A 26,083-nucleotide genomic window follows, 5' to 3' on the forward strand; every position below is an offset into this window, starting at 1 on the left:
CTTTGCTTATTAGTCTTGGTAGCTACTATCAGTCCCATTTTTCAGACTGGGTGTACTTCAGGAATCCTCAGGGACCCCTCCTAGTTCCTTTTGTTGCATTCTCACTTAAAAAGTCACTTCTGAGATTGAACCATCAACAGTTACTCTATCAGATATAGCCTATTCATTTATACCTTGCCATAAGAAGCTTAAAATTATTTCTCAGTAACTTAAGCCAAACACTGAATCGTTGTAAATGTTCATGGGTTTTCATTATTTTATAAATAATTACCTCATACCTACTTTATAGAAATATCTGGGCCACAATCATCAAAATCGATGTTTATCAGGAAATAATTAAGACAGTGAAGAATTCAACAGATGTATAATGGAAGGAAGGCCAAGGTTTTACATTAAAGTATTGTCACAAATTAAGTTTTAATTATCTACATACTTAAATGAACAAAACTGACACAGAAGTGTAGAGCACACATGGTAAGTCTCACTTCTGTACCCACACACATACTTACATTAATGATGTGATACATAATTTACAAGTTAATAAATGAAACACACATTCCCTCCAACTTCACTAGGCTGCTACTCCCCACCTATTTTTTCTGTTAAAAAGATTAATCTGTAAGTATATATGGCTTCCCTTCACTGCAATACAATCCAATTCTTTCATTCCCTGACTCAATGCAGGCTAACACCTTGCTATAAAAGATAAAAAAGACACAGTAAAAATAAAAGTGAATTCACATTAAATCTTTGGTGCTGAGTGGCTTCCAAAGCTATGGAAGATGCAACTTAAAAAAAGCTCCATTTTACATGTTCAGGAAGACTTTTCCCAGAGATTCTCCTCTGATACCTAAGGAGACAACCCCATTCAAAGAATTACACTTAATTTCTAGTGCATTTAAGAGTTGTGAATATATTTCACAGCTTTGCAGTAGGATATGGTGGTAGAACAGAAGACAGGATGAAGGCAAGTTTTAAGCATAGTTTATTAATTTCAAGTAATTGCCACATCTCAACATCCTCCAGCCACATTACAATTTTACACATGCTGTAGAAGATCCCTCTATCTCCAGCAGTATCACAGTCTGGTCTGCCTTCTGTATGGGGGTCAAGATACACATAAAGGTTCTTCAGAGGTTTAATGCCACTTACCCTATGTATGGAGATAAAGTATTATTAAAAAGGTTTTAAAGGAATCATTATCTTCTATTAAAAACTCTTGAATAGTAGTTAATTTTTAAACTAAGTAGTATACACCAAGGTAATAAGAACACATTCTAACTCCACAGGGCTGCAATCTTGTTTTTTCGGAAGGCTTGGAAAACTGAGTATGTTAAAGGTGAAGCTCCTTGTCACCATGAGGGAGAAGGAAACAGAAATCAGCACAACAGATTTCGCCAAACCTTCTATATGCAAGACCTCTAGCAAAGTCATAAATTAAAAATTTGTGCTTGGGAGGAAAAGGTAAGTTATCCTCCCTATTAGATGAGCTGAGAAATTGTTCACTCTGTTGCACAGCTCTTCTGTTTGCACCCAGCCACAACCATGAGAATTCAGCTGACTGTAGTGGCAGCCACAGCTACTCTCCTCAGAGACCTCAGGCTACAGGGACAGGCACTGCCCAAAACTGGAGAGGGGCCTTAACAGTGTCAAAAAAATCCTCAAGTCCAGAGGTTTTTGAAGCCAGAACTAAAGTTTTCTACTGTTGTCAACAAGTAGTATCAGCTGGATGGGGGACTGAAATCCACTTTTTTTTTTAAAATAATCCCTGCCATCTATTCTCTGTATGGCTAATTAAGTTTGACAGAATTGAAATAAATAATGAAACTACTGAAGTTAAAGAAAAAAGTGCATCACCTGCTTAAATGTTTTCTGGTTAACACATTTACATTAACCAAATATAATGGCCCAGTTTTTTTCCTAAATGTAATAGATTTTGTACTGCTCATTCTATCATTTTAAGAAAACTACATTTAAAGAGTAATGCTTTTGTAACTGTAATGCTCATGTAAGTTTACCTTCATTCAATTGCAATAAGAAAATCTCTTCAACCAGAAACAAAACAATCTATGTAACAAATTTTAATACAGCAAGTATGTTTCAGGAATTATCAGTAATGCAGCAGTGTTAATAAATTCTAAATTGAAACGCTGGAAACTAAAAGATTAAGACAGAACTAGATGAAGAGTATTTTTCATATCTTTTATAGGACAGAAACCTTTGTTCATGTCTTCTGGTAGCCTTCATCTTCTTTTGAGCTGCACCTACAACACAAAGAACAAGTAAACGAGCAACTTTATGCTTCTCCAGAGCAGCTTAAAACAATTCTGTAGGCATTAAGGGGCATCTTTTCTACTGCTTTGTTTCTGTATCACCAACTCATTTCATTGTTTCATATTCCTATTTTAATAAAGTACAAAGCAAAAGAAAGAATAAGCTATTACTACATCTGTGCAAAAGTGCCCTCAGAAGTGCTGCCTATGTTGTAGAAGTGCAAGTCACACTTGCTGCATTTAACTAGCAAGCAACTAGTGTTTCACTACACATGAAAGCTAACTACTTTCATTTCCTGTATGAAAAAGATACCTCAATATGTAGAAATAGGGAGAGATAGGTTTTTATTAGGGATTTTACAATATAAATTGAGAAGAGACAGGTTGAAGGTTCCAAATAGGTATACAAAACCACCCATCTCCTGCTTGTTTTCGTAGTTAGTTCATTACACCTCCTCGGTGGGGTATTCCCCACCAGCAGAATGACCTGCTTTGTGGCATTTTTCCTCATTCTTGAGCGCACTAAGAGTGCATGACTGTTGCCATTATGTACCTAGATGGATACAAAAATCCTTCTTAGTTCAAAGTATTATAAAGTACGTGAAACCAGTGGGGTTTTCACAGCCTGTCAGAATATATTATTAAAAAAATGAAAATATGAGCTTTTTAACATCAAAGAGAACATTAAAACAGCAGTATGGTCCTGAAAAGGTTGTTTCTGTTTTCCTCACCCTGTATAACCAACTCAATTGTCTCAAGCTCTTTTAACTTGTTGCTAAATGTTTATCTACACATGCTGTCAGAAATAACCTTGTTAGGAAGGTGAAGTTGGTGTCTCAGCAAATCAGACCCATGGAGTAGGCGTTGAGTGGCCTGTGACTCGCTTTCCTTTTTTCTCTTTCAGCACCATCAAAAAGGAAAAGTGAGAAAAACAGCACAAACATTAGTTAAAGCCTGAATTTAATCCCATGTCCTACAGGAATAATTTCATTACAATGAAAGCAGACAGACAGTATCTGTAGGGTTTTTTGCTTTGTTTTTAAGCAGTGATAATTATATATCCAATTAATATAGCATATAGCTCTCCCAAAGATCGTAACATTTAATAATCCCTTTAATTAAATGATTAATAGGAAATGCAGGGGCAGGTCTTACAAATTACCTGATTTACCATCACTGAAGACAGATTCTCTTAAAAATGGCTACAAATGCCTTGTTCACAAAAGACTTTATTATCTAATGATGCATACTGAAAACATACAGAAATCTGCATGGTCCACTTTACATGCAGCAGAACAATCTTCACTTTACAATAAGTAAGTGTCAACTGTTTTATGCAAGAGACAACACTTTAAAGTCACATTTCTTAAAGAAAAGCTTCATTTACAAAAGAAATAAAAGGTAAAGAAGCAATTACCGCTTTTAAAAAGCAGCTGCTTTGTTCAAGAGTGGAAGGTTTATGCCTGTATTGAAAGACAACATGATCACAAATAATGAAAACAATGAACAAATGAAACACTTTTAGCATAAAGCAGTACACTTTCAAAATGACATACAAATAGTTAAAAATTATGTTGTCTATCTATCCTTTAGATATAAGGTCTTTCGAATGAGATCCCAACATAAGTAATTATTAAATGAAAACTCTTCTGCAAGTATTGGTTCTATGTCATAGTGAACTGTATTTAACAAAATGTATACAAAGTCTATAGCAAGTTGATTAAAAAAACTAAAGTAATAAGAAACAGTACACTGAAGGCGCTCTATCCATCAAGTGCGCTCTCTCCCAGTTTTAAATGTGATGAACAGAACAGAAGTTGTAACTATGCCACGGTTGCAATGCCAGAAAATAAAACAAGATCATTTCTCAAACATGCAGGGAATTCTGCCACAATGCTACTGTCTCTCATTTGTCAGTTGTTCCAGTAAAATAACAGCTTAAACACCGGTGATGTTGATGGGTTAGCTTACCTTCAGTGTACTGAAAGTTGTACACAACCTGCTTTAAAAGAGGAGACCATCCCTGCGGGCAGGCTCAAGAAGGAACAGACCCCCTTCGGCACTGACTACACCAAGGGCATGCTGCTGTGGCCTGCACACACACACCTAGGAAAATGTGAATATAAACAGCATTTATGCTGGCCATTTTGTAAAGACAAAAATGAAGCCAAGTCTGCTAAAAACAAATCAACCACCCAGTATTACTGCTCTCTTTTTTTTTTTCTTTCTTTTTTTTATAACAGATGCTTTTTTTTTTTTATAATATATACGAACTGCAACCATATACATTAGCATTGTACTTTTGTGCAGTCTTGGCAATTAAAACAGTTCTACAGTGAAAATTTTCACATAAGACACAAAACAGAATTACTCTAACATTTCTAAAAGAAATATCAGCCTTGATGTTAATTCAAATGTATCATTTCTTCCTCAACTTTGCAGGGGAAATATTTATGTTTATATACATTAATAACTGCTGTGAAATTTCTTCAGTCTTTGTATCTTAATTAATCAAACCCTTTGAACTTCTTCATCTGGTTTAAATTTTCTCCTGGATGAAGGCGTGCTGCAGAGCCTGGTTGATGCTAATCCGTTTAGCTGGGTCTAGCATTAGAATCTGGTCCAACAAGTCCTTAAGCTGGTGCACTTTTTTACGCTGGTCTTCAGGGAGTCGTTGGCACCCAATCAAGTCTGCTAATAGGTCCTTGGTTGGATTAATGGTGCTCATAACAGTAACCTTCTCCTAGAAACACAGAAATGGTAGCCTTGTAGAACAGAAGTAATGCACAAACCCCTTATCCATCCCTTTTACAGAGCTTCAGCAGCAGCTTTTCAGCAGGCTTGTCTTGTATCTGAGCAGCAACACCCTGCCCCCACACGGCCTCATAAAATTGTCATGTGCAGAGTGTAAAAAACACTGTGGAGGGGGAGGCCACAAACACAGGTTCACACATGAACACTAACATCCCATAACTCAGAACATGGAAGTCTACATGGAAAGTTCCCATATCTGACCACTATTTTGAGATTCTTCTTAAATATAATACATCAAAATGATACCAAAATTAATAGTGACCTCATACAATATAACCATATAATACTAAACATCTTTCTACAAAATAAAGGCACAATTTCTTTTATTAGTAATTTAAGGACAGATTATATGGAGATACCCTGTATATCCATTAGATTAAATTCAGTTTTCTTAATTGTGTTCCTACATCCCAGGGGGAAAAAAAATCTCTGGCCATTTTATAACTATGTAACCTGTCCATACTGCTGCAAAAGGACTTTCTAATAGCTTATAAAATCTTGTTTTTAATTAGGAAGCCAAGGTACATTTGAAAGACCATATAGTAGGAAAGCTTGGAAAAAGTGATGGATCAGTCAATACATGGAGGACTTACCCTTTCCGTCACTTTATCTACTTCTATATACATAAAGTTGAGATTTTGATCAAAGTGCTGATCTTTGAACACACCTTTTCGAATCATCTGGAAAATGAGGAAAAGGCAAGCCTTTCAGGCAAGTTCTCTGTGCCTTACACATTTCACAATTAACATCAATGTCTATTAATTTGCTAACATAAAAAATTTAATACTAACAAAAAAAATACCAAAGGACAGGAAGTGATGTTGACATTGAATACAAAGATACAGTTGAAACCCTTTGAAAAAGGACACAGTATCTTTCATTGACTTACGCATTTTTTTCAGGTCAGTGCTTAGAAGGTTTCTGCTTTCACTTTATACTTAGTCTATGAAAAAGAAGCTGTATACCTGCACTTCATAAGATTTTAAATCAGAATCAATTACACAGTCAGAGCAAAGTCTAGTATTTACTGTTAAGAAAAAATGTATATGATAAGAAACAGAATTCTGGGAGAACAAAGAATGTATGTTCTACTGTTCATTAGAGCAGTTTCATATATTTTATTACTTATTTTTCTTACCTTGTTTGGCATCTTTCCTTTGAGATCCATGGCAAGTTTCAACATATGATTATTGGTTTTGCCAGGAAACAGTATTTTTCCTGTATAAAGCTCATATAATGTGCAGCCTACAGACCACATATCTATACCATAGTCATAGATTTTTCCTATAACTGAAACAGAGCAATTCCAGTTAATTCCATAAAGGCAGACTTTGATATAATATCACAAAAGCAGATAGATGAAAAAAATCTGATTTGTAAACTATATTGGTGCTGCTGTTCTTGGGAATAAAACGCTACCAGTAAAAAAAGGACACAAAGCTTTTAGCTTTTGAAGAACCCCTATTTTAGAAAGGGAGGTTTTTACCTAACACCTAAACTGATCAGCTTTAAATTAGCAAAAACCAAGAAGTCAGAACAATACCTCTAAATTGAAACATAACTATAACCCATCAGAATGACTTCTCACTGAGCTGATCACCAACACACATGAAGAGTCACACAAACGTGCCTTCTAAGTCTGAATTTTTGACAGCCATCGTATTCTCAGAATCATGTTTTGCTAAGACTAGAGAATAAATTCAAGTCAAATTTTCATCTGCTAATACTGGCACTTGCTGGTAAGAGATAGATGTAGCCAATCCAAAATGTACTTACTGATTTCTGGAGCTCGATAAAATCTACTAACTAGATAGGGTGTGATGTCGTTGTCTGCGACATGTGAAGCTGAGCCAAAATCACAAAGCTTTAGTATTGTTTTAGACTCGTTCACCTGCAAGTTAAACATAAATATCCATTAGCACTATTTGTGGACAGAATTGATAACAAAACTGTAAAAGGGACAACACATTTAAGTCAGAGACAGAAAAAACATTTAGCCTTTAAACTGGAAGTTCCTTCCTCTCTGTATTCTAAGAAAATTATAAAGCTTGCTCAAAATGAAAGTGAGAGTTAATGTCTTCAGACCCTACAAAATACAAAAAAAGTCAGTTTTATGTACTTTTCCCATAACAAAATATCCTTGGTGGACCTAGATTTCATTCCAGATACTGAAATTTTACTGATTTAGATTTGCAACTCCAGTATCCAGAGTACCACTTATAAAACAGCATATTATTCACATCTCATGCTTACAAAGTAGATTTACTGCTGAGACAGTAATATGAGAACATTTTAGATAAATTAAAAATCTAAGTTTGTCACAGCGATGATGTCCAAAAAAACAAAGGAAACCACTGGATTCCTCTGATGTTGCTCTCATGCCCTACCAGACAAGAGGCATTAAAGACCTTTCCCCATCATCTCACTCACATAAGCAAAATCTCCATTCAGACTCAAACAACCTGCTTCCATTTTGCAGAAAGCAAGAACAACTCTCAACTACTGATGAAAATTTCAAATAATCTCAGAAGGAGAGTAATGTTTGTTTGAAAAAGATTTTATTCAGGTGCTGTGTAGTATTTTTTCTTACTATTTATACCACAATATAATTATATATCAAAGGGTGAACCTTTAACATTTTCAATAAATTTTACTTCACCTAAATTAACAGAATGATACGAATTTCAAATACTTTATTTTATGCTGGAGACCATGCAAAAAAAAAGTTTTAATTATTTGTTACTTACCAAAATATTATCTGGTTTAATATCTGCATGTAGGATATTGCATCTTTTAAGAAGTTTTAAAGCCAGGAACAATTGCTGGCTGTAGGAACGCACAGCTTTAATGTGCAGTCCAACATCTTTCCCATACTTCTTCAACACCTCTCGTAAATTCATACTGTTAAGGGAAAAGGGGGAAAAAAGAATTGGAAAGAGTTTAACAGAAAAACTGATAGTGGCCTCCTAAATTCTACTACAAACTTGAACAAACCAATTAACTTTACATATTTTTTGAGAAATGTAGCATTCAACATTCCACTCTGTGAACTACAGAACTGAAATAAAAAGGCTGGTCAATCAGATCTGTCTTATGCTGTGTAATTACTTACTACACTGGACTTAGTTCAGAGCATATTTTTAATCAATATTGATATGAGAGGATTTATTTGCACATGAACATCATTATCTTAATGACCATAAACCCTTTGTAATCATTTTCTGCAGACATAAATGAAAAAGGAAGCACACAAAAAATTTTGGTGTGACCTAAGCAGCAGATAAATAGACCATCATTCCAGGACAAAAACGTAACTGGACATAAATAAGGTAAAAGTGTATTATCAAGAGATAATGTAGCACAAGACAATAATTTGTTCTACAGCTTATTAATGAAATATGATAGTAATCTCACCAAATTTTCATTGTTGCAGTATATAACTTATCTTCATCCCAAATATGGCAAAATTTAAAATATGACAGACACAGAAAACTTAGGGTTTGAACAACTCATGTCTCTAGGTAGGAATGGGGACTAAGGCAATTGATATAGCTGATCTACCATAACACAGTATCTACAATCAACCTGTCACAAGAGCTCAATTACTTGAACAGAAAGTGAGCATGCAAGAATCACAGTAACAACTTTCTCCCTAAGGCTGTTACTGTATGTGTACTCTTTACAGAACATACAGCATTTCCTGAATCTCTCTGGGAATGCATCTTAACACAAGCCCTTAAAATGAACAATTATGAAAACTAATAAAAATACTGACATATACAAAAATCATTAAGAGCAGTACTCGAGAGATGAACCATCTTTAATACATTATCTTTTTTCAAATATTTTCCAGGCAGAAAACTCACAACAGTGCTAAAAATAAATCAGAAATAGTCCAGTAGTCTGTGAATTTGTGCCCACAGACAATATTTTTTTGTTTCAAAATTCCTTGCATTCTTGAATTTTGGCACTAGAACAAGGTACCAAAACAACAGCCAAATCCAGACAGGTAAAGAACACACAGTAGTACTTTACCTTTTACAAAAAACCCCAAACATTTGTCATCTTACCTGAGTGGCTCAAATACCAGACAGAGATGTTGTTTGTGGTAGAAATGCCTGAATAACCGTAGACAATGAAACTTGTCATCAGGATCAGCATCATTGAGCTTCTTTAAAAATTCCAGTTCTTTTAGGCCAGTTTTCTGCCTGAAAACAGAGAAATGTGACTCTAAAACAAAATCAGTTAAATTCTAGTATTTTTTAAAATCTAAACATTCACTTGTGTGGCTATAATTATCCAGGAATGAGAAGTGTCTTGTCAATAATTCATGTACCACAGCTGAAAAACCAAAATTCCTACAATGGTTTGCTGTCAGTGACTACACACTAAGTAAGTTTATTTAATTCCTGGATGTTCACTGCACCTTTGCAACCTACTTATCTTTTCCTCACTCTCAGTTGCATCTAAGGCTAAAACTGGATTTTGTCCTGTGATGTGACAAATTTCAAACAGCATTCACTCGAGAAGTTCACTTGTTTAAAAAAGTGCTTCACCACATACAACAGTATTAAGACTTAAACTCAACTGACTATGGATTCAATTACACATCCCAGCTTATTAGCCACACAACACACCAAACTAAAACAGCTTATCACCCTCCCTTTTGCTTTTAAAACTTTTCTGGACACTTATGCACATAACTAAAATAAATCCAGTTATACACACAGTAAGACAACTTTCAAAACTTCCAAGTTAAAATACATGGAAAAGATTGTAATTTAAGTTGTCATTAATAGAAGAGGACACAAGAAATTACTGTATAAATACTGCAACAGATAGTGAAATCAAGTACTGTAGAAAAGTCAAGTCCTCAAATGACATAGTTGAAGAGATCTTAGTTGTTAATGTTCATTCATTCTGAATGAACTCTTTTTTTGTATTTCAACACTGAGAGTACAATCTCTTTTTATGTGTCTTATATACATGCAAATGTTTAGAAAATATAAAAAATTAAATGCATGGAGATCTTCTTGTAAGTTTCAGATGATGACTGGGATCCAACCCACAGCCTGTCAAATGGATTTGGTCCATCAAAACAGAAATTTTACAGTTCACAACTCCCATCTCAAGAAACATACAGCTCATAATTAGCTGTAACCCTGTTTCTTGCTGTCACTGGTCCCTGCAGTTTTGCAAATGAGAAAATGCCTGGCAAAAATGCAAATACCCTTCTTCCTGTGATAGCTGTAAAGAAGTGTGGATACACAGTCCTCAAGCACTTCCCATTATCTGGTTCACATTAGCAGAAAAGGCGGGAATCACAGCTGTGATCTGTTACTTCACTTGAAACAAAGGGAGATTCAAATCACACCATGAAAAACTTCCAACTGTTCCACATGCTTTATTACTATCAAAAACCCCACTACTTACATAAGTTCATTGTTCCTGATGATTTTCACTGCTACTTCTTGGTTTGCTCTGGCCATGTCCCTGGCTCGCACCACGTTGCTGAAGACTCCCTGACCAGTGTAGCCATAGACATTGTAACGTTTATCTAGAACTTCACCTATATTAACACCTGAGGGAGAAAAACAAGCAAGTCCAAGTTACGAGGGATAAATGTCATGGAACTTTTGAAGAAAAATAAACCATTCTCTATCTTTAGAAAATATGTGGGCAAATAGCAAGATCCTTTAAGTTCATGGCATACAATGTCTTGCTTGTATCACCTAGCTTTGTGGGAATTATGGGGAACAAAGGGTGAGTCTCTAAGTCTGGTGTCCTTTCAAAACTGAGGTTAAGACCTGCATGATTGTTTCATCCATTACATTACACACTCAAGAGAGGGATGTGGGAAAGATCTACATTAGAACAACATTTCAATGAGGAGCTTCACTCAGCACCCTCATTTTACCTGTCCTTGCAGATAGACAAACACAACTTACGGTAATAGCCTTCTGCATCTGTCCAGTTATCCCTGAGATTGGGGTTTTCTTTGAAGTCTTTTCCAAACCCAGCAGCCCTTAGACGAGCACTCTGAAATAAAAAGAAAAGTAACAGCTTTGCTTGTGTGCTCTGTATTTGTCTTTGATGTTTACTTCCCAAAGCCCTTTTTTTCTACTGTTCTCGCCACAATACACACACACTTATCTTGCAGGAGAGAGAAACAACTTAATGTTATAACACACCACCATCTAAAGACTGATGCAAGGAAAGAGGATGAGATCAACCAACAGAATTATTATTATTATTAAACATAAATGGGCAAAGTTTCAATTAATACTCACAAGGAATTTATGTAAGTCACATTACAATGCACATTTTGGACCATCTAAGGTAAGACTACTTATTTACAGTAAGTTTATAGTAAAGAAGTTCAGCAGTTTGCAAGGAAAACACAATTGTTTAAGCCTTGAATTTCTGTTAATTACTTGCCACTTGTTTAATACTGTTACACATACTACCATAACACTTCTACAACTGCTGGTGACATCTCTTAACAGACTGGGCAATATTTTAATCACAAATGCAAAACTATGAATAGTAAAGTTTATCTTTAATTGAACAACAGTTTCTGGAAGGGGGAGCTCAGTTACAAGCCATGTAAGGGCCCACTTGTAACTTCCAAACTTTTAAAAATGCACCCTCACACAAACACACTACCCTTCAAGTATTCATCTTTTTCCAGGTCAGAGGGTTTTACTAGAGTAAAACCACAGCCTATGATAAATCTGCTATCAAAATTCTCCAGTTAATTTTGGTTAAAGTTAAGAAGAAAGCTCTTGTCTTTAGTTATTTCTCAGTGTTGTGCATCAGCAGCAATTGAGAGGATTTATAGAGAATGGCACATAAAGTCTCAAAAGTAGTCACTGGACTGCCAATATCTGAGGGTCACTGCAGCATATTTAGAGAAAAGCTAATAAAAAAAGTGTTAAAGTAAAACCAGGAAATGTATCTCTTCATCCCAAAAAATCTCCAAACAAACCACTAGATTACTCCAACATAGCATCATTAGCCATTTACAGTATCTTACACATTTTTTAATTAACCATACATAAATCTCTGGAAAAAAACTCGTATTTAGAACACTGCAACATGGTAACAATAATAAAAAGCTGAACTTATAAATAGATTCATGTTTTTACCATGTGCCATTGTATTCAAACAGCAGGTAAATTCCCCAGTTGCTAACTCTGGTGAAATTTCCACTAATTTCAGCAGGTTTTATTTCACCGAAATACTAATTAAGAAGCACTTTGCCTGCCTTGGCTGACCAAAAGATTAAGAATACACAAGTCACTTAGTAGCATGTGCTTTTACAAATCAAAGTTCTCCCAACCCTCAAGTGACAGTGACTCTAACAAAAATCAAGCAGAAAAGAAATCCTATATTTCATCTCCAAGAATTACCTACATCAAAGTACGCAGCAAACATATCATCTGATTCTGTGAACATATCAGGAGCTAGCAGCTTCTTCTGAGATGAACCTTAAAATGAAATTCAGATTACTCAACATGAAAAAGATGTCAACCAATAAATCTGTTGCCAGTATAATTTGGCACTTGGTATCTTCACAACATAGTCTAAGATCAGTAAACAGAATGACAAACAGGTAGCTCTACTAATGTTTCTAGCAAATATCATTTCACATTCTAGAATCTAAAACTCAGACTAGTTAAGTTCTTCAAACAACTCAAAAATTTATATCTCCTTGGAAAACTACGTGCAATAGCTTTCAAGTAAGCATAGCAGAAGGAAAAATCTACATACTTACATGCTCCCTACAAATAATGACTATATACATATATATAGAAAGAACTATAAAATTATTATGTGTATATATAAAGAAATACAGTCATGTTTTCAATACACAAGTTCAGGCTTTTCTGCTAATCACAAGATATTTTACTAAAAAACCAAAGTTGTAAGGCCCAGAAATTCTTTCTTTGGAGAATGTTTTCTCCAACCCTGCTAAAAAGGACCCAGTGTGTAGCTTTTTGTCAAATACAATGTCTATTATTGTGTAAAAGAGAAATATTTTTTTATGGGCAAGATTATCCCTTTCTCACCTTTTAATCATCTTTAAATCCCAAAAACATTTTACTTGGTTGATAAGATAAAAGCAAAGAAATATAAATTAAGTTCACATTAGTAAAAGGAAGCAAACTTCAAACTATTTCATTCATGCACACATTATGGCAGCACTCCATGAACATGGTGAATTGGAAGCCCTCCCTTCACTACGCAATGAAGGAAAACAAACAGTTAATTCAGCTCAGAAGCTTCAGGTCTTGTGATGCACAAACCTCTTCCATACCAAATAACCAGACTGAAATCTGACAGCATAAAGATGCTGATACCACTGTTTCAAGGTATAGACCTGTCACCTGACACTTGTGGGGAGGCAGTTTATACCACTGTTTTGAGCTACAGACGCTTCTAGAAACTTCCCCAAGTTTTCCTTAGTTCCAGTTACCTGTACTGGGCTACAAAGAATTATTGGCTAGTTTCTTAGCAACTTACTACTCTGTCCCTATAAGAGGTCAGCATAGAAATAAAAATTTACTCTTACAGAAGAAGATAACCCACTGGTTTTAGCTGCTGTTACAGCCACCTCCAACCCAGAATCCTACCACCCAGATGTGAATGTAACTTTAAAAACCTTTTTCACATGTGGAAAATGCCTATGTAGCTATGGCTTAAATTTTCATATGCTTTAATAGACAAAATTAGAGAGCGGTACGTGCTTTGACAAAATAGGAAAAACACACTGTCTGTCAGACATAATAAGCCTGTGGTATGTAAAGAAAGCACTAAAACAAGTTCTTTTCACTTATGCTGCAGGAGAACAATCTGAAAACATACGGCTCAAGGGAACGCCAGGATAAACTACAGAGCAGTACAGCACTCCCAGAGAGATGCAGCTTTATTACTTTGAAGAGAAGCATCCACTAGAGACAGCATATTTAGCCCCCAAAGATAGGTGTGGTGCAGGACATGAAATACAAACTAAGTGCAACTCTCCCTCGCAGGGGTTGGGCAGGCTCCACAACCCTCGTTAAGCATTGCTATCACAATTAAACTGTAGGGAGAAACCACAGCAGCTTAAACTAGCTCAAAAACAACCACAGCAACTGCACACACCTCTCCTGACTTGGAAGATGTACAGTAATCCACTTTCAAAAGACAGAAAATGCAGCAGACTTTCAATACTGCTGGCACATCTACCGTGTTCCTTTTGCTGCAGCTGGCAAAAGGCAGGTTTTATATCAAAATTTATTTTATTTCAACATGGCTGTACAACAGAGTACATGATAGGGCGAACAGCAAGAAAATATCTATTTCAGCAATTAGCTATGCTGCTAAAATGGACTTACTAGCAATGACCCTCAAAAGCTTTAATCATTCTAATTTACTACAGACCCACATATATTCTTCTGTCACAGTGGCTTTGACCAAAAAAAGGTATAAAAGGAGCATAATTTCCAACCCTCACAAAACAAAGTCTAGGGCTACACTAAGCTTCTAAGAAAACAACTTGCCTGAGTGAAAAGAAAAATTTGGAAGGGTAATTCTTAACCATATAGACAGACATCCTTGTTTGCTCTTCCAAATGAAAAGCATGAATTGCGTTAAGAGTTACTAGAAATATAGAGATCATGTTCCACTCATATTATCCTTCCTAATGAGGAAGCTTTATTTTAATGCTATGTTGTAAGTACCACAATATTTGCAAAAACGTTCCCAAATTCCATCCAAAAAGTCAATCTACTTCCTAGTCTGGAAGTATGTAAGTAAACTAAGCCAAGTGTCTGAGTTTTCATAAATTGCACTAGAAAGATTTCAGAATCTTACCATTGTTCTGTTCAACTGTCATGAGGTTGTGCTTGGCTTTCACTGATGCCTCAAACGTGTCCACATTTTCCCGTTCGTACTCCTTAACATCAGCAGCAACTCTTTCTAGGATGTCATCGGGAGAATTTGAGCGACTGCGTGTACTGCTCTGAGGGCTGCTTGGTTCAGATGGTACAGATATGTTACTGTCTTCTGTCTGGCCTTTGTATTTCTAAAAAGAAATTGAGTTTTTAATCTCACTGTTACAATTTATCACAATTTAAACATTTTCATATTCACCCTTTCAATGGTTTGAGCTTTCAGCTGAAACATTAATATTTGCTTTCATAATCACCTATGTCAATAAAGACAACAGATTATTTTCAGAATGGGATATAACTTCTGAAAATTCAATTTGTCACAATGCACCACAGTCCAGACCATAAGACTGAAATATTCATGTGCATTCTTTAGGTCTTTACATTTCTGTAAAAACAGATTATTACTGAATATTACCTATTTAGTTATGCAAAACAAAATGTCAGCAGCCACAAATTTATTACTAAACCATCCTGGCACACAAGCATTGAAACACAGTCTTTGAGGAAAAATTACTTATTTTATATTATACATTCTAGAATATTTCCCAGTTTTATTAGTGTTATGGTACAGAAAAGTAGCTTTTAGATTCAGGTTTTTTTATGCGAACTATAAATCCTATTTATTCATTTGTGCTGAAAAATCTCAGAAGTATTAAAAAACTTCAAACATCATCTTTACAATCTTCGTCACCCTGAGGTACTATGAAATTATACAGATCTCACTTCCTATCCCAAAAGGTAAAAATCAAGATGAAGAAATGCTGCTGCCAACCAGTTGTCTAGGTTGAACTATTCAATAATATAAGCAGAGGTTTTTCCATTTATGGAATTCAGCTCTGCAATTTGCTTCCAGCTTGCACCAACATCAGGTGCAACCAGTCTTTAAAAAGAATTTATATGGTTTGGCTCAGTCATAGTTCTGAAGGACTTCACAATGGGCTTTGCACAAAACCATGAACAATATTTTTAGTGCTATTTAAAATAAGCACTACATCAAAGCCAGTAATTTTGTACCTGATACTAAATAAAAACACTACAGCATTTTGCTTGCTATGTTCTAATTGTGCGCCAAATCCCACCTTTGAAAAGAGACAGCTGACTCCTACTGTACAGTGACACCCCTCTGGCCACAGCTTCTTTCAGGGGTTTCGATCACACACTGCACTTGTGATTACTGTTACCTTGTTACTGGAGTAAGAAGTTCATGCAATTCACATGTATTTTTAGGGAGGACACCATGACAGTGCCTTTACATAATTTTGGAAATTGACAAGGACAACTTCTACATGAAACAAACTGACCAGTTAATTGAAATTTAACTTACTGTTACACTGAGGTTATTGTATCACTGAACAGCTACTGAGAAAACCTACAGATATAGGTAACTAAAGAACATTTTTAACATGTCTTAAGACCACTAGAGAATGTTTAACTGTAGCAAAAATGACTCACAGAAGAGTCACTTCAGTTTCAAAAGCAATGCTGTGACAATAAGAAGTGTGGAGTTTAAGAGAGACTAACATTTACAATGAACTAACTAGAAAAATAGAGCAATAGGAATCACTATTGTAATGCAGCAAGAGGCAAAGAGCCTTCCATTACTCTGACCTTTTACACTAAAAACACAGAATTAGTTCCTGCAACCATGTACCTGAACAATTGCTTGCCGCTGTAATCTTCTTTGTCTTATCTCTGCTTCTTCATCCTCTTCTTCCAAATCAAAGTCTTCAAGACTATAAAAATATGACTTTTTAATATCATTTCATAAACATATAATTATCTACTGAAATTTACCAAGTGCAGTTGCTTGGCATATAAAGCACAAAATATATTAAACAATAGCTGTTCAAGTGACTCAGAAAGCAATGCAATGTATCCCACTGCATATATTTACATTTCCTTACAAAGAAAATGTATCTCTTGGTATCTCATTGGGACTTTCTGCATTCTATTTTTAATTGCAAACAATTAACAGCCCTCTTCTAAAAGACAACAAACGAACAAAAAATCCTTGTTCCTTTTCACTGCAGCATCATTTTTCCTTAATAATTTCATTAAGAATGCATACTCTTGCACAATTGAATAGGCAGATGTTTAGGAAATATGAATACAATTTGCAGGCAGCAGTTAATCCTTTCAGCTATTAAAGCTTTTCCTCAAGCAGTAAGCTTTAGTAAGCAGACCAAAAGTTTTCACAAGATTAAGTTGAATTTAAAAACCTAATGATATAGCCTCCCCAGGGGTCTGCCCACTAGCCAACAGGTCTTGGTATTGTTTGCATATTCCAAAGTTTTTCAGATTCTCACAACACTAATTTGACATGACCACAAGTACAAACACATGATTATGCTTTTAGGTGACAACTCAAAACTACACCATCAAGATAAATGTTAGTTCATTCTTGGTATCAATTGAACTGCAGATTATAAATAAACAGTGTAAGTGAGAAATATAGTCTTACTTTTCATCTGATGAAGACTCCTGTTCAGCTTTCATACCCTCAGAAAGACTACCTTTAAATTTGTCTTCTTTAACTTTGCTTCTGCTCCGACGCCTATGGCCACCACGTGACCTGGACCTCCTTCGAAGGCGAGATCTACTTCTCCGGCCTCTATCCCTGTTTGACAAGGACAAGAGATTTGGATTTTGGCTTGGGGGCCTGTTTTGGTTTTTTTAAGAAAAGGAGGAAAACATAAAGACACTAAATGATTCCAAGTAATAAAACAATTTAATTAATGGAGGACAAAATTGATTAAACTGTGTTAGCACACATTAATATGGACAAAAAAATAGCATGGTCTCTTTACACATATGATAGCAACCCTTAGTCCTCCTGTATTATCTCACAAAACACACTGAACAACACAGGGTGTCTTTACCTCCTCCGAGGAGATCTACTCCGCCTCCTGGGAGATCGGCTGCGTCGAAGGGGTGTTCGAGATCTCCTCCTAATGGGGGACCGCGATCTTCTTCTGGATGGGGACCATCTGCTGGGTGGGCTGACATCCTTGGATCTTTCACGCCTAGACAAAATGTCGTCCCTGGTCCGTGTTCTTAAAACAGAGGAAGAGAGTGGTAGTAAAAATCAGGAGCATGATGGAAACAAAAAAAAATTATTCCCTCTAAAAACTCACTTGAAAAATTTTACTGCAGGTGAGGGACCACCAGATGGGCTTCTGAGGGAGGGATGGAAAAGTAGGCTGCAGAGCTGGCTGCCCTTCCCGTGTGTCTCTCCCCACCCTGGGAAGTGTGTACAAGTCTGGAAACAGCTCATTAATTGCTACCACGAAGCTAAGAGAGGTTTTAAAACAAAGCTTGTGTTTTGGTCTTACATAAAAAGTGGCCAGTTTTCATGTTTACCAGACACAGTACTGAAACAATACATAAACCCCAAAATATTATTCTTGAGAATTATTTTACCAACTTCCCACCATGCTACTGAAATTTAGGCTTAGGATCATGCTATTTCACAGTAGTGACAACAATGTCTGTTTCAATTTGGGCACTAGAACTGCATGGCTTCAACATTTCACACATTCTAAAACAGCAGATGAAAACTAGAATTCTTAACTAAAATCTAAACTATCCCTTCTCAAATTAAAAAATAATTCAAGTCTGATACTATATACACTATTCAAAATTTGTTTATTCTTGCCCAAACAGATTCACAATTATTCAAGCAAAAAAAAATCCTTGATGGGATTAAAAAGCTTAACTGCATGACAGCAAGAGGTCAGTCAAAAACTGGAAAGAATATAAATTCTAAATTTAACAACTACTCTAATGAGGCTGCATTAGAAATTGGAAAACAGTTTCACCCTATTTCAAAGGAAATGTTGCTATTCTATTTTTTCCTGCTCCTTATTTTTTTAAAAATCAAGTTGGAACAACTTGGAATAACAGGTGTGTGTTATATCTCACCAATGAACAAAATATCTTAGGTCTGAAAGACTAATTCCACCCATTCTGTGACTTTTTATATTTGTTTTGAAACTGAAACATCAGTTTCAATTACCTTAACTACGGACAATGATCAGACATACAGAACTGATGCAAAATAGTAAAGAGTGAGGCAAAATGAAAATTTATGCGTGTGCAGAGTACTGGCACTTTCCACAAGGAACTACTGTACACAAATGCTGGAGCAGGCCAATACCTTTAGCCCAATTAATTTATATTATGTTCCTTTGAACAATATTACATAAAAAGGCACAGGATTAGGAGTTCCAGGCTACCTGACTAACAGAGTCATTGTACTGCCAGAACCTAATCAAAATATCTGTTACAAAAAATAAATTAGTTCAGAGATGACAGGGCGAGATAAAAAGTGGAAGATGATTAAAAATTCATAGTAACATCACATAATGAGTAACTTCAGTCAAAGACCTGAGAAGTGTCTTACAAGATCAGAACACTGGAAATAAACTTGAAAAATGAAATTACTGGGATTTTTTTGGTTAAAACGGTTCATTAAAGCTCCTGAAATTCTCTGGCAGTTTGAGTAACTACAAGTAGTTAAAACTTGAACACAGGTGGAATTAATTCAGATGTCTTACAAGGAAAGATTATTCCTGCTGATCTGCAAACACCTCCAGGCAGAAAATTTTAGTAGTCCCCCACTCACATGCTGCTCACCACGCAGTCACAGAAGTATGAATTTGACAGCAAAATTCTAGACACATGCATCACTTGAAACAAGTGTCTAGACAACCAATTCAAGCTGGCTGCAATACAAGCTGTCAAGAAAAATGAAAACTGAAAGATGCAAAACGTTGCAGAGGAAAAGTCAACTACTATGCCAGAAAAACTCAAGTACTTGGGCACACACATTCCTAAACCACCAGGAAGCAGCCAGATAAACTGGTAGCATTTACAAAACTTGCTTGATTGGGTTAGCATCACTGGGCCATTCTCCAAAGTACCCAAAGATGCCCCATACCTGAAACCAGAGTATTCTTCAGTGATTTGGGCTGAAACTTTCACATTTTTGGGTGCCCATTCACCAAGCTTTGTGGTTCCAATTCATTTTAAATTCATATTTCTTAGTTCTCAAACTGGGTGAAGCTCAAACCCCGATACAAAGTTTTAAATTATTTATTATCCTATGCTGAACTCAGATTCTGACTCTTAAACTTCTTACACCCAATGAATTAATTAATAAAAAAATGTGCACACTTATACTGTTCTTTTCTTGGAAACTCACTTCCCAGGCATTACTGGCTTTCAAATTTCAAGGTAACTGCTTTCATAGGCTAAATCTGTGTTTTTAAAAAAATGTCAGGACTACATCAATACAATAAATAGTTATCCATCCTTCTCCTTTAAGTGCATGCAAAATATGATAATTACATATGGCAGTCCAATAACAAAGCAACGTTACCATTCTGCTAGCAAACGAAAATCCACAATATTCTGAAGAAAAAAAATACTCTGAGAAGGACATCTTGACATGAAAACTGGCTGACATTCACACATACTGACTCTATCATAAGGGCTTTTTTTGAGGGGAAAGAGAGGATAATTACCCACTTTTAGCCAACATTAATGTGTAACACTGAAGAGGATTCTCACTCATAAGTTTCAGAAAGCAACAGAACTACTGACAAAGAAACAAAATAGAAGCCAAATTCTGAATCTAACCAGCAATAAAAAGGAGAACACAGTTATAAAACTTGATCCCAGTGAGGGTGTGAGCAGCAAATAACTTAGCACTTCAACAACCACAAGATGAATTTGCACATCTGACAGCTGGAAAGAATAGTCTTAAAAAAAATCTGAATACATACAAAGGAAGCTCATGATGTAATGTACTTATCTGATTGCCTTTTTTAATAGCTTTTAATTTTCTGAACAGAATGAGGAGATAAACTCCAAACTAGAAGATCGTTCACCCCGTAATGCATTTTTATGGTGGCTCATGACACTTTTAAGTTACCTGGGAGAAGAAAGACGCCTCCTTTCTGATTCTCTTCTTTTTCTTTCTGCAGATCTACTCCTCACCCTTCTAACCGGAGAGCGGGTTCGAGAGGGGGATCTGCTCTGTTTAGATCTACGGTCGTTAAAGAGAGGGGATCTGCTTCTTCTGGACTTTTCTCGCTGTTTGGGAGATAAGCTTCTCCCTTTTGGGCTGCGGCCAGGTCGTCTAGGGGACCTGTTTTCTTTCCCTGAAGAAGCATCTTTAGAAGGGGATTTAATTGGCTTTTTTTCTTTGTCAGTCTCTGATCTCCTAGGTTTTCTATCTTTGGACCGTGATCTTCTATCTTTGGATTTGCTTCTTAGTTCTGCTGGAGATTTAGATTTTCTACCACGATCTCTGCTTTTGCTTTCATTTACAACTGGAGACTTTCTGCGGTCTCTCGATTTACTTTTATCATCAGCCTTATTTCTATCCTCTGGAGGAGACTTAGACTTTCTGTTTTTCTCCTGAGATCTCCTCTTAAGTATTGGAGACCTAGATTTCCTTGTCTGATCTTGAGACTTACTTCTCTTATAAGGACTTTTGGATTTCCTCCTTTCTTTTGACTTGCTTCTAGTAGTCTTCTCTTTGACTCCATCAACTCCTGCCTTGGCTTTCTTTTTGTCAGATCTGTGCCTAGTCCTTTCCTTTGATTCACTCTTACTTGCTTTCTTGGAACTAGTTTTATTGTCCACAGGTTCTAATTTCCCCTTAGTATTTGACTTTGTTGTAGGTCTTGCTCCATTTCGTGCTTTTTCATTAATCTCCCCCTCTTCTTCAGATCCTGACTCATAACCTTGTAATATTAATCCCATCCCAGACTGGACTTTTCCTTCCATTAATTCGTTTTCAAGTTCAGCTTTCAGCAATGCTCTTTGTTTCTCTAAGTCTTCCAGAGGAGCCAAAAAATCAATTTTAGTTCTTTTAGCTGGTCCATCTTCTTTGTCAGAGGCATCAGCCACCTCTTTCCATTTATGTTTCTTATGTTTGTGTCTGTGTTTATGTTTTTTGTCCTTGTCATCTTCTGAAGAATGTTTGTGTTTCTTGTGTTTACTTCGGTGTTTGTGTTTCTTTTTTTTGTGTCTGCTGTGCTTGCTCTGAGGTTGGTCTGCCTCTGACACTTCCCCATTTTCTTCATTCACACTTTTCTCGGATGCCTCAGCATCCTCAACCCTGTAAAAAATAAAGATATCAGTACTATAAACTCACTGTAGTCCTTTACGTCATGTTAATTAGACAGCATTTTATGATAGAAACTAACTGGCATTTATTCACCTACCTTTGGGAGAATTAAAAATGCACCACTAATTTAAGTAAGTTATAACAGCAGATACACTTCCTCAGGAACAGGCAGTTATGGCTGCAGAAGGAAACAGTTTGGAAAGAACAGACAGCAAACGCACTGACAAAACCAAACGTGTGGATGGAATCAATGCTTACGCCTTTACACTCAATTCTGACCTATCTGTTAATAGCACACAACAGTGCTGAGTATTTATTTGTCAGTACATCACCATGTACGTCACCACCTGCTCCACTCCAATGCCTAACCCAAGCTATGCCTTTTACAAGTATTTTCAAGTGGCAGAACACAGCTGTGCTCCAAAGATCAAAATTTATTTAAAAGTATGATGCAGACCACCTTACAAAACCTTCTTGCAAAATCTCATCCAGAGCTGACCCTCTTAGCTGCAATTTTTTTCTCTAAGTGTAAACACCAGTTAGGAAATATAAACCTTACAGATTTACATTATTTATGCAATACAGGAATGGGACAAATTAAGGAAGTCTAATTTCAGAGCAGCTTTCTGATAGTATGCAGCAGATTAGCAGCTTCAAAAAAATGTGGTAATCTTGACATGTGTAAAATGCCACTGACCAAAACAGCTGAATACTTTCTAGAGCAGGTTATTAAAATAATAATATACAGTGTTTCTTCAAAAAGTATTTTCAATTCGTGATAATTTCTCCAAATAGTAACTTTAAAAAATATAAAATTCAGTCCTGATGTTACATATTCCCTTGTATTATCCTCCATAGCCACTGAAACTGGCTTAGCAATAGGGGTTTTTACAGTGTTTAGCAAAAACCTCCTGATCTCCTTCAGAACATCAATTAAGTTACTGCCTGTTAATACAGACATCTGCCTTTTGAAATAATATTACAGGTGCCAGAGCTCACCTTTCTACAATCCCACCCCATCTAAACAATAGCTGTGAAATTTACTAGTTACCACTTTAATAGCTGTCTGCTGTATACTAAGCCTCATTAGGTGAAAAGAAAACCCCCAAACATGCCAGTCAGGAGCAGGGGGTGAGTGTACACAGAAATGTGGAAATTATCTTCTGAACTCTACTGGTTTCAGTTGTTTCTGAAGAATATGATCGATCATCTGATCCAATAAACGTATCAGAGACATTCTAAGCCAGACCTAAAGGACAGCATCTCGCTATGAATTTGATTAGTGTCTTTCTATTAAGGACAGGATCTTCAAGCAGTGCACATTTACTCTCTCCTGCTTGAGCTGAGGCAAATTCCTGTACTAGTAAATAAAGCTGATTTTTCTGCAAAGTACACAAAAATTATTGGCTAAAATTATTTGTTAAAACTTTAGTGCTATGAAATGATGAATGTCCAAAAGGAACAAACAGTTTGAGTTAAGAATATAAAATATTCAGAGACTTAACTCAGAATGCTGCTTGTCTTTTATGTTATTACTACTTCTGTTTATTCAAGGCACACAGAAAGGTGTTTTTCTCAATTGCTATCTCCTGACACTCCACACCATTATGATAAAATATCAGAACAAAGGAGGAAAATCTGGCTTAAAAAGAGCTTATTTTATCTTGTGCTTGGCATTATAAAAAAAATTTAAAAAAGAAGCATTGAATGCAAAACTTCTTCAACTTGGATTTGCCAACCTGAGCAAGTCTATCTGTGCCATAAGTGGGGAAATGTGACAATGAGAATTTTAAGGGAACTATGTGCCCCTCAAATTTCTTTTAGTTGGACCCAGGATCCTGCGTAAGTCCCCAGCTATCACATTAAAGGTACTTCAAGACATTATAAAAATATTAAACACAATACAAATCACATCTGCTCAAGCTGTTACAGGTAAGTCTTCCTTCTCTTTACAGCACAAAGTGACACCAAAATCTTTAAGAAAATTATTTTGCTGCTGTATGTATTTTGGAGTTATGCAATAACCTCATCTTAAGTTCCGGAAAAGCCAGCTGGTAGCTAAGGTGCCAGACGAGACACATCACCACAGCAGCATCCCAGGCCACTACAGGCTGCCAATACAACTGCCAGCTGTCTTTGTAACTCAACAATAACATCAGGGTGATTGATGTGCAAGAAACAGTTCAAGTTTTCTTCATCTACAGGGATATATTTATTTTAAGTAATTTCATTAAACTGTGGATAAACTTTTACTTCTGTTAAATGCTTCAGAGATATAATGACATGAATGAAAAAGCCTTTTAAGAATATTTCAGAAGGTGATGAGGCATGTCTACGTGTTTAGGTGCTAATGCCTTTAAATACAGAGGAATTGTGACATGAACTTGTTACAGCCCTATTTTTTCCTATTTTTGAATTCAAAGAGAAGAATTACAGGAAGTTCATAAGGATGTGCAGTGATTTCACCCATCTTTTCCTTCATACAGGGTTCCTATCATCAGCTTCTACCTCATTACTTAACTTTCTCTCTACAATACTAAAAGCTATTCTTCATGTTCATGTACTTTATATGTCTCACGTGTACTCCCACTGCTTTTCCTCACCGGTTTTCTACTCCCAGGATAAACAATAAAATCAAGCCTCAAATCAAAACTCTTTAAGGAGAAAAAGACACAGACAGCAGTTTATACGGCTAAAATATTAATGTATAAAGAGGAGCGTTAGAGCAAGCATTAGATCGTTAACACCCAGCAGAATTTGCAGAAGACTGTGTTCGCGGACAAACCCAAACCCCAGGGCGCAAACCGGGGCGCCCGCAGAACGCCCGCCCGGGAGCCGCGCTCCGGCAGAGAGGCGGCAGCTCGCTCCTCGCTTCCCAACGGGAGCCGGGCTTGCCAGTCATTTCGAGGGCTGGAAGGAGGGGCTGGCGGCAACAAATCACTTTCTGCTTCCACCAGCACGGGCACTCTCTACACCGCGAGAGCGGCCGGGCCCGGGGGAAGGAGGGAGGGAGGGAAGGAGTGAGGGAGGAGGGTTCGCCGCAGGGCGGGCAGCGCTCGGCGCCAGGGCAGCCCCGGAGCCCCCGGCCCCGCTCGGAGCGGGGGTGCGGCGGTGTGCGTACGCCTGAGTGGCGCGGGGGATCCCGGGGAGCGCCGGCCATCCCGGATCGGCCGCAGGGATGCCCGAGCCCTGCGCGCCCGGGCGGGCAGCGGCCTCGCAGCCACGCGGAAGATGCGCATCCCTCCGTCCCACGTCCCCCGCGCGGGCGGCAGTCCCGGTTCGCGGGCGGCAGTCCCGCTTCCCGGCGGCGGGAGCGGCGGCAGCAGGGCGGGAAGGCGCACGCGGGACTCCCGGGGACACGCGCCCGCCGCCGCTTCCCTTCCCCCTCCCCCCGCGCGGCCCTCCCGGATCCACGGGCGGATCCAGCGCCCCGGGCCCCGCCGGGCCGCCTCGCCGCGGGGCCAGCGGCGCCTACAGCAGCCCCGCTCCCCCGGTGCGGCCGCCTTCCCTCGTCCTCCTCTCCATACCCTCTTCCTCCTCCTCCCTCAGCACTTCCACCCGGGCCGCTTGTTGTCGTCCCCGTCCCGTGTGTGTATCCCGCCTCCCCAATCCCCTCGCCCGCGCTTCTCCCTCCACCTCCCTTCTCCTCCTCCCCAAAGCTCCAGGGCGAGCAGCCTCCCCCCTTCCCGCCGCTCCTTACTCGGGCGGTCGCTGCTCGGGCTCGGCCGCGGCGGCCATTTTGAACTTCCGAACTCCTTCGCTGCCGCCGCCGCCGCTGGGAGGGGGCGGGGGGAGACGCGGGGCCGGAAGTGAACCCCGCGCGCGGGGCCGGGAGCGCGGCGGAGGCTCCGCCCCCCCCCCCCCCGCCTGTGGGGGCGGCGGCGGGAATGGAGCCTGCCGGGAGCCGGCGGGGTTGGATG

At 37.8% G+C, this 26,083-nt stretch overlaps 1 protein-coding gene across 4 annotated transcripts; it reads right to left on the bottom strand.

Moving 5' to 3' along the window:
- Positions 1-968: 968 nt before the first annotated feature.
- On the bottom strand, positions 969-26,020 carry PRP4K (pre-mRNA processing factor kinase PRP4K). Of its 4 annotated transcripts, XR_010365157.1 has the most exons (19): positions 25,864-26,020; positions 20,961-22,154; positions 17,905-18,078; positions 17,487-17,642; positions 16,677-16,758; positions 14,946-15,156; positions 12,504-12,577; positions 11,036-11,126; positions 10,521-10,668; positions 9,158-9,295; positions 7,835-7,988; positions 6,864-6,978; positions 6,226-6,377; positions 5,681-5,767; positions 4,245-5,016; positions 3,691-3,736; positions 3,084-3,170; positions 2,219-2,264; positions 969-1,153 (listed from the first exon to the last, which is right to left on the bottom strand). XR_010365157.1 is itself a non-coding variant. In XM_064425906.1 (15 exons), exons 1-15 carry the CDS (start codon positions 25,899-25,901, stop codon positions 4,813-4,815), a joined length of 3,018 nt encoding a protein of 1,005 aa, XP_064281976.1. In that variant the 5' UTR covers positions 25,902-26,020; the 3' UTR covers positions 969-4,812. The 4 variants fall into 4 exon arrangements, 1 of the variants encoding a protein (XP_064281976.1); XR_010365152.1 differs by having other exon boundaries at positions 3,084-5,016; XR_010365158.1 differs by having other exon boundaries at positions 969-4,379; positions 4,739-5,016.
- Between the last annotated feature and the right edge of the window lie 63 nt (positions 26,021-26,083).

Source organism: Passer domesticus, chromosome 1 (assembly GCF_036417665.1).
Source record: "Passer domesticus isolate bPasDom1 chromosome 1, bPasDom1.hap1, whole genome shotgun sequence".
Classification (NCBI taxonomy): Eukaryota; Metazoa; Chordata; class Aves; order Passeriformes; family Passeridae; genus Passer; species Passer domesticus.

What these genes read in the sequence shown, in the direction of transcription:
- PRP4K (XM_064425906.1), bottom strand. Translation starts at nt 25,901, where the DNA reads ATGGCCGCCGCGGCCGAGCCCGAGCAGCGACCGCCCGA. An exon ending in CCCGAGCAGCGACCGCCCGA is followed by an intron (nt 22,155 to 25,863) that starts GTAAGGAGCGGC and finishes TATTTTTTACAG; the next exon opens with GGTTGAGGATGCTGAGGCAT. An exon ending in TAGATAAAGTGACGGAAAGG is followed by an intron (nt 5,017 to 5,680) that starts GTAAGTCCTCCA and finishes CTGTGTTTCTAG; the next exon opens with GAGAAGGTTACTGTTATGAG.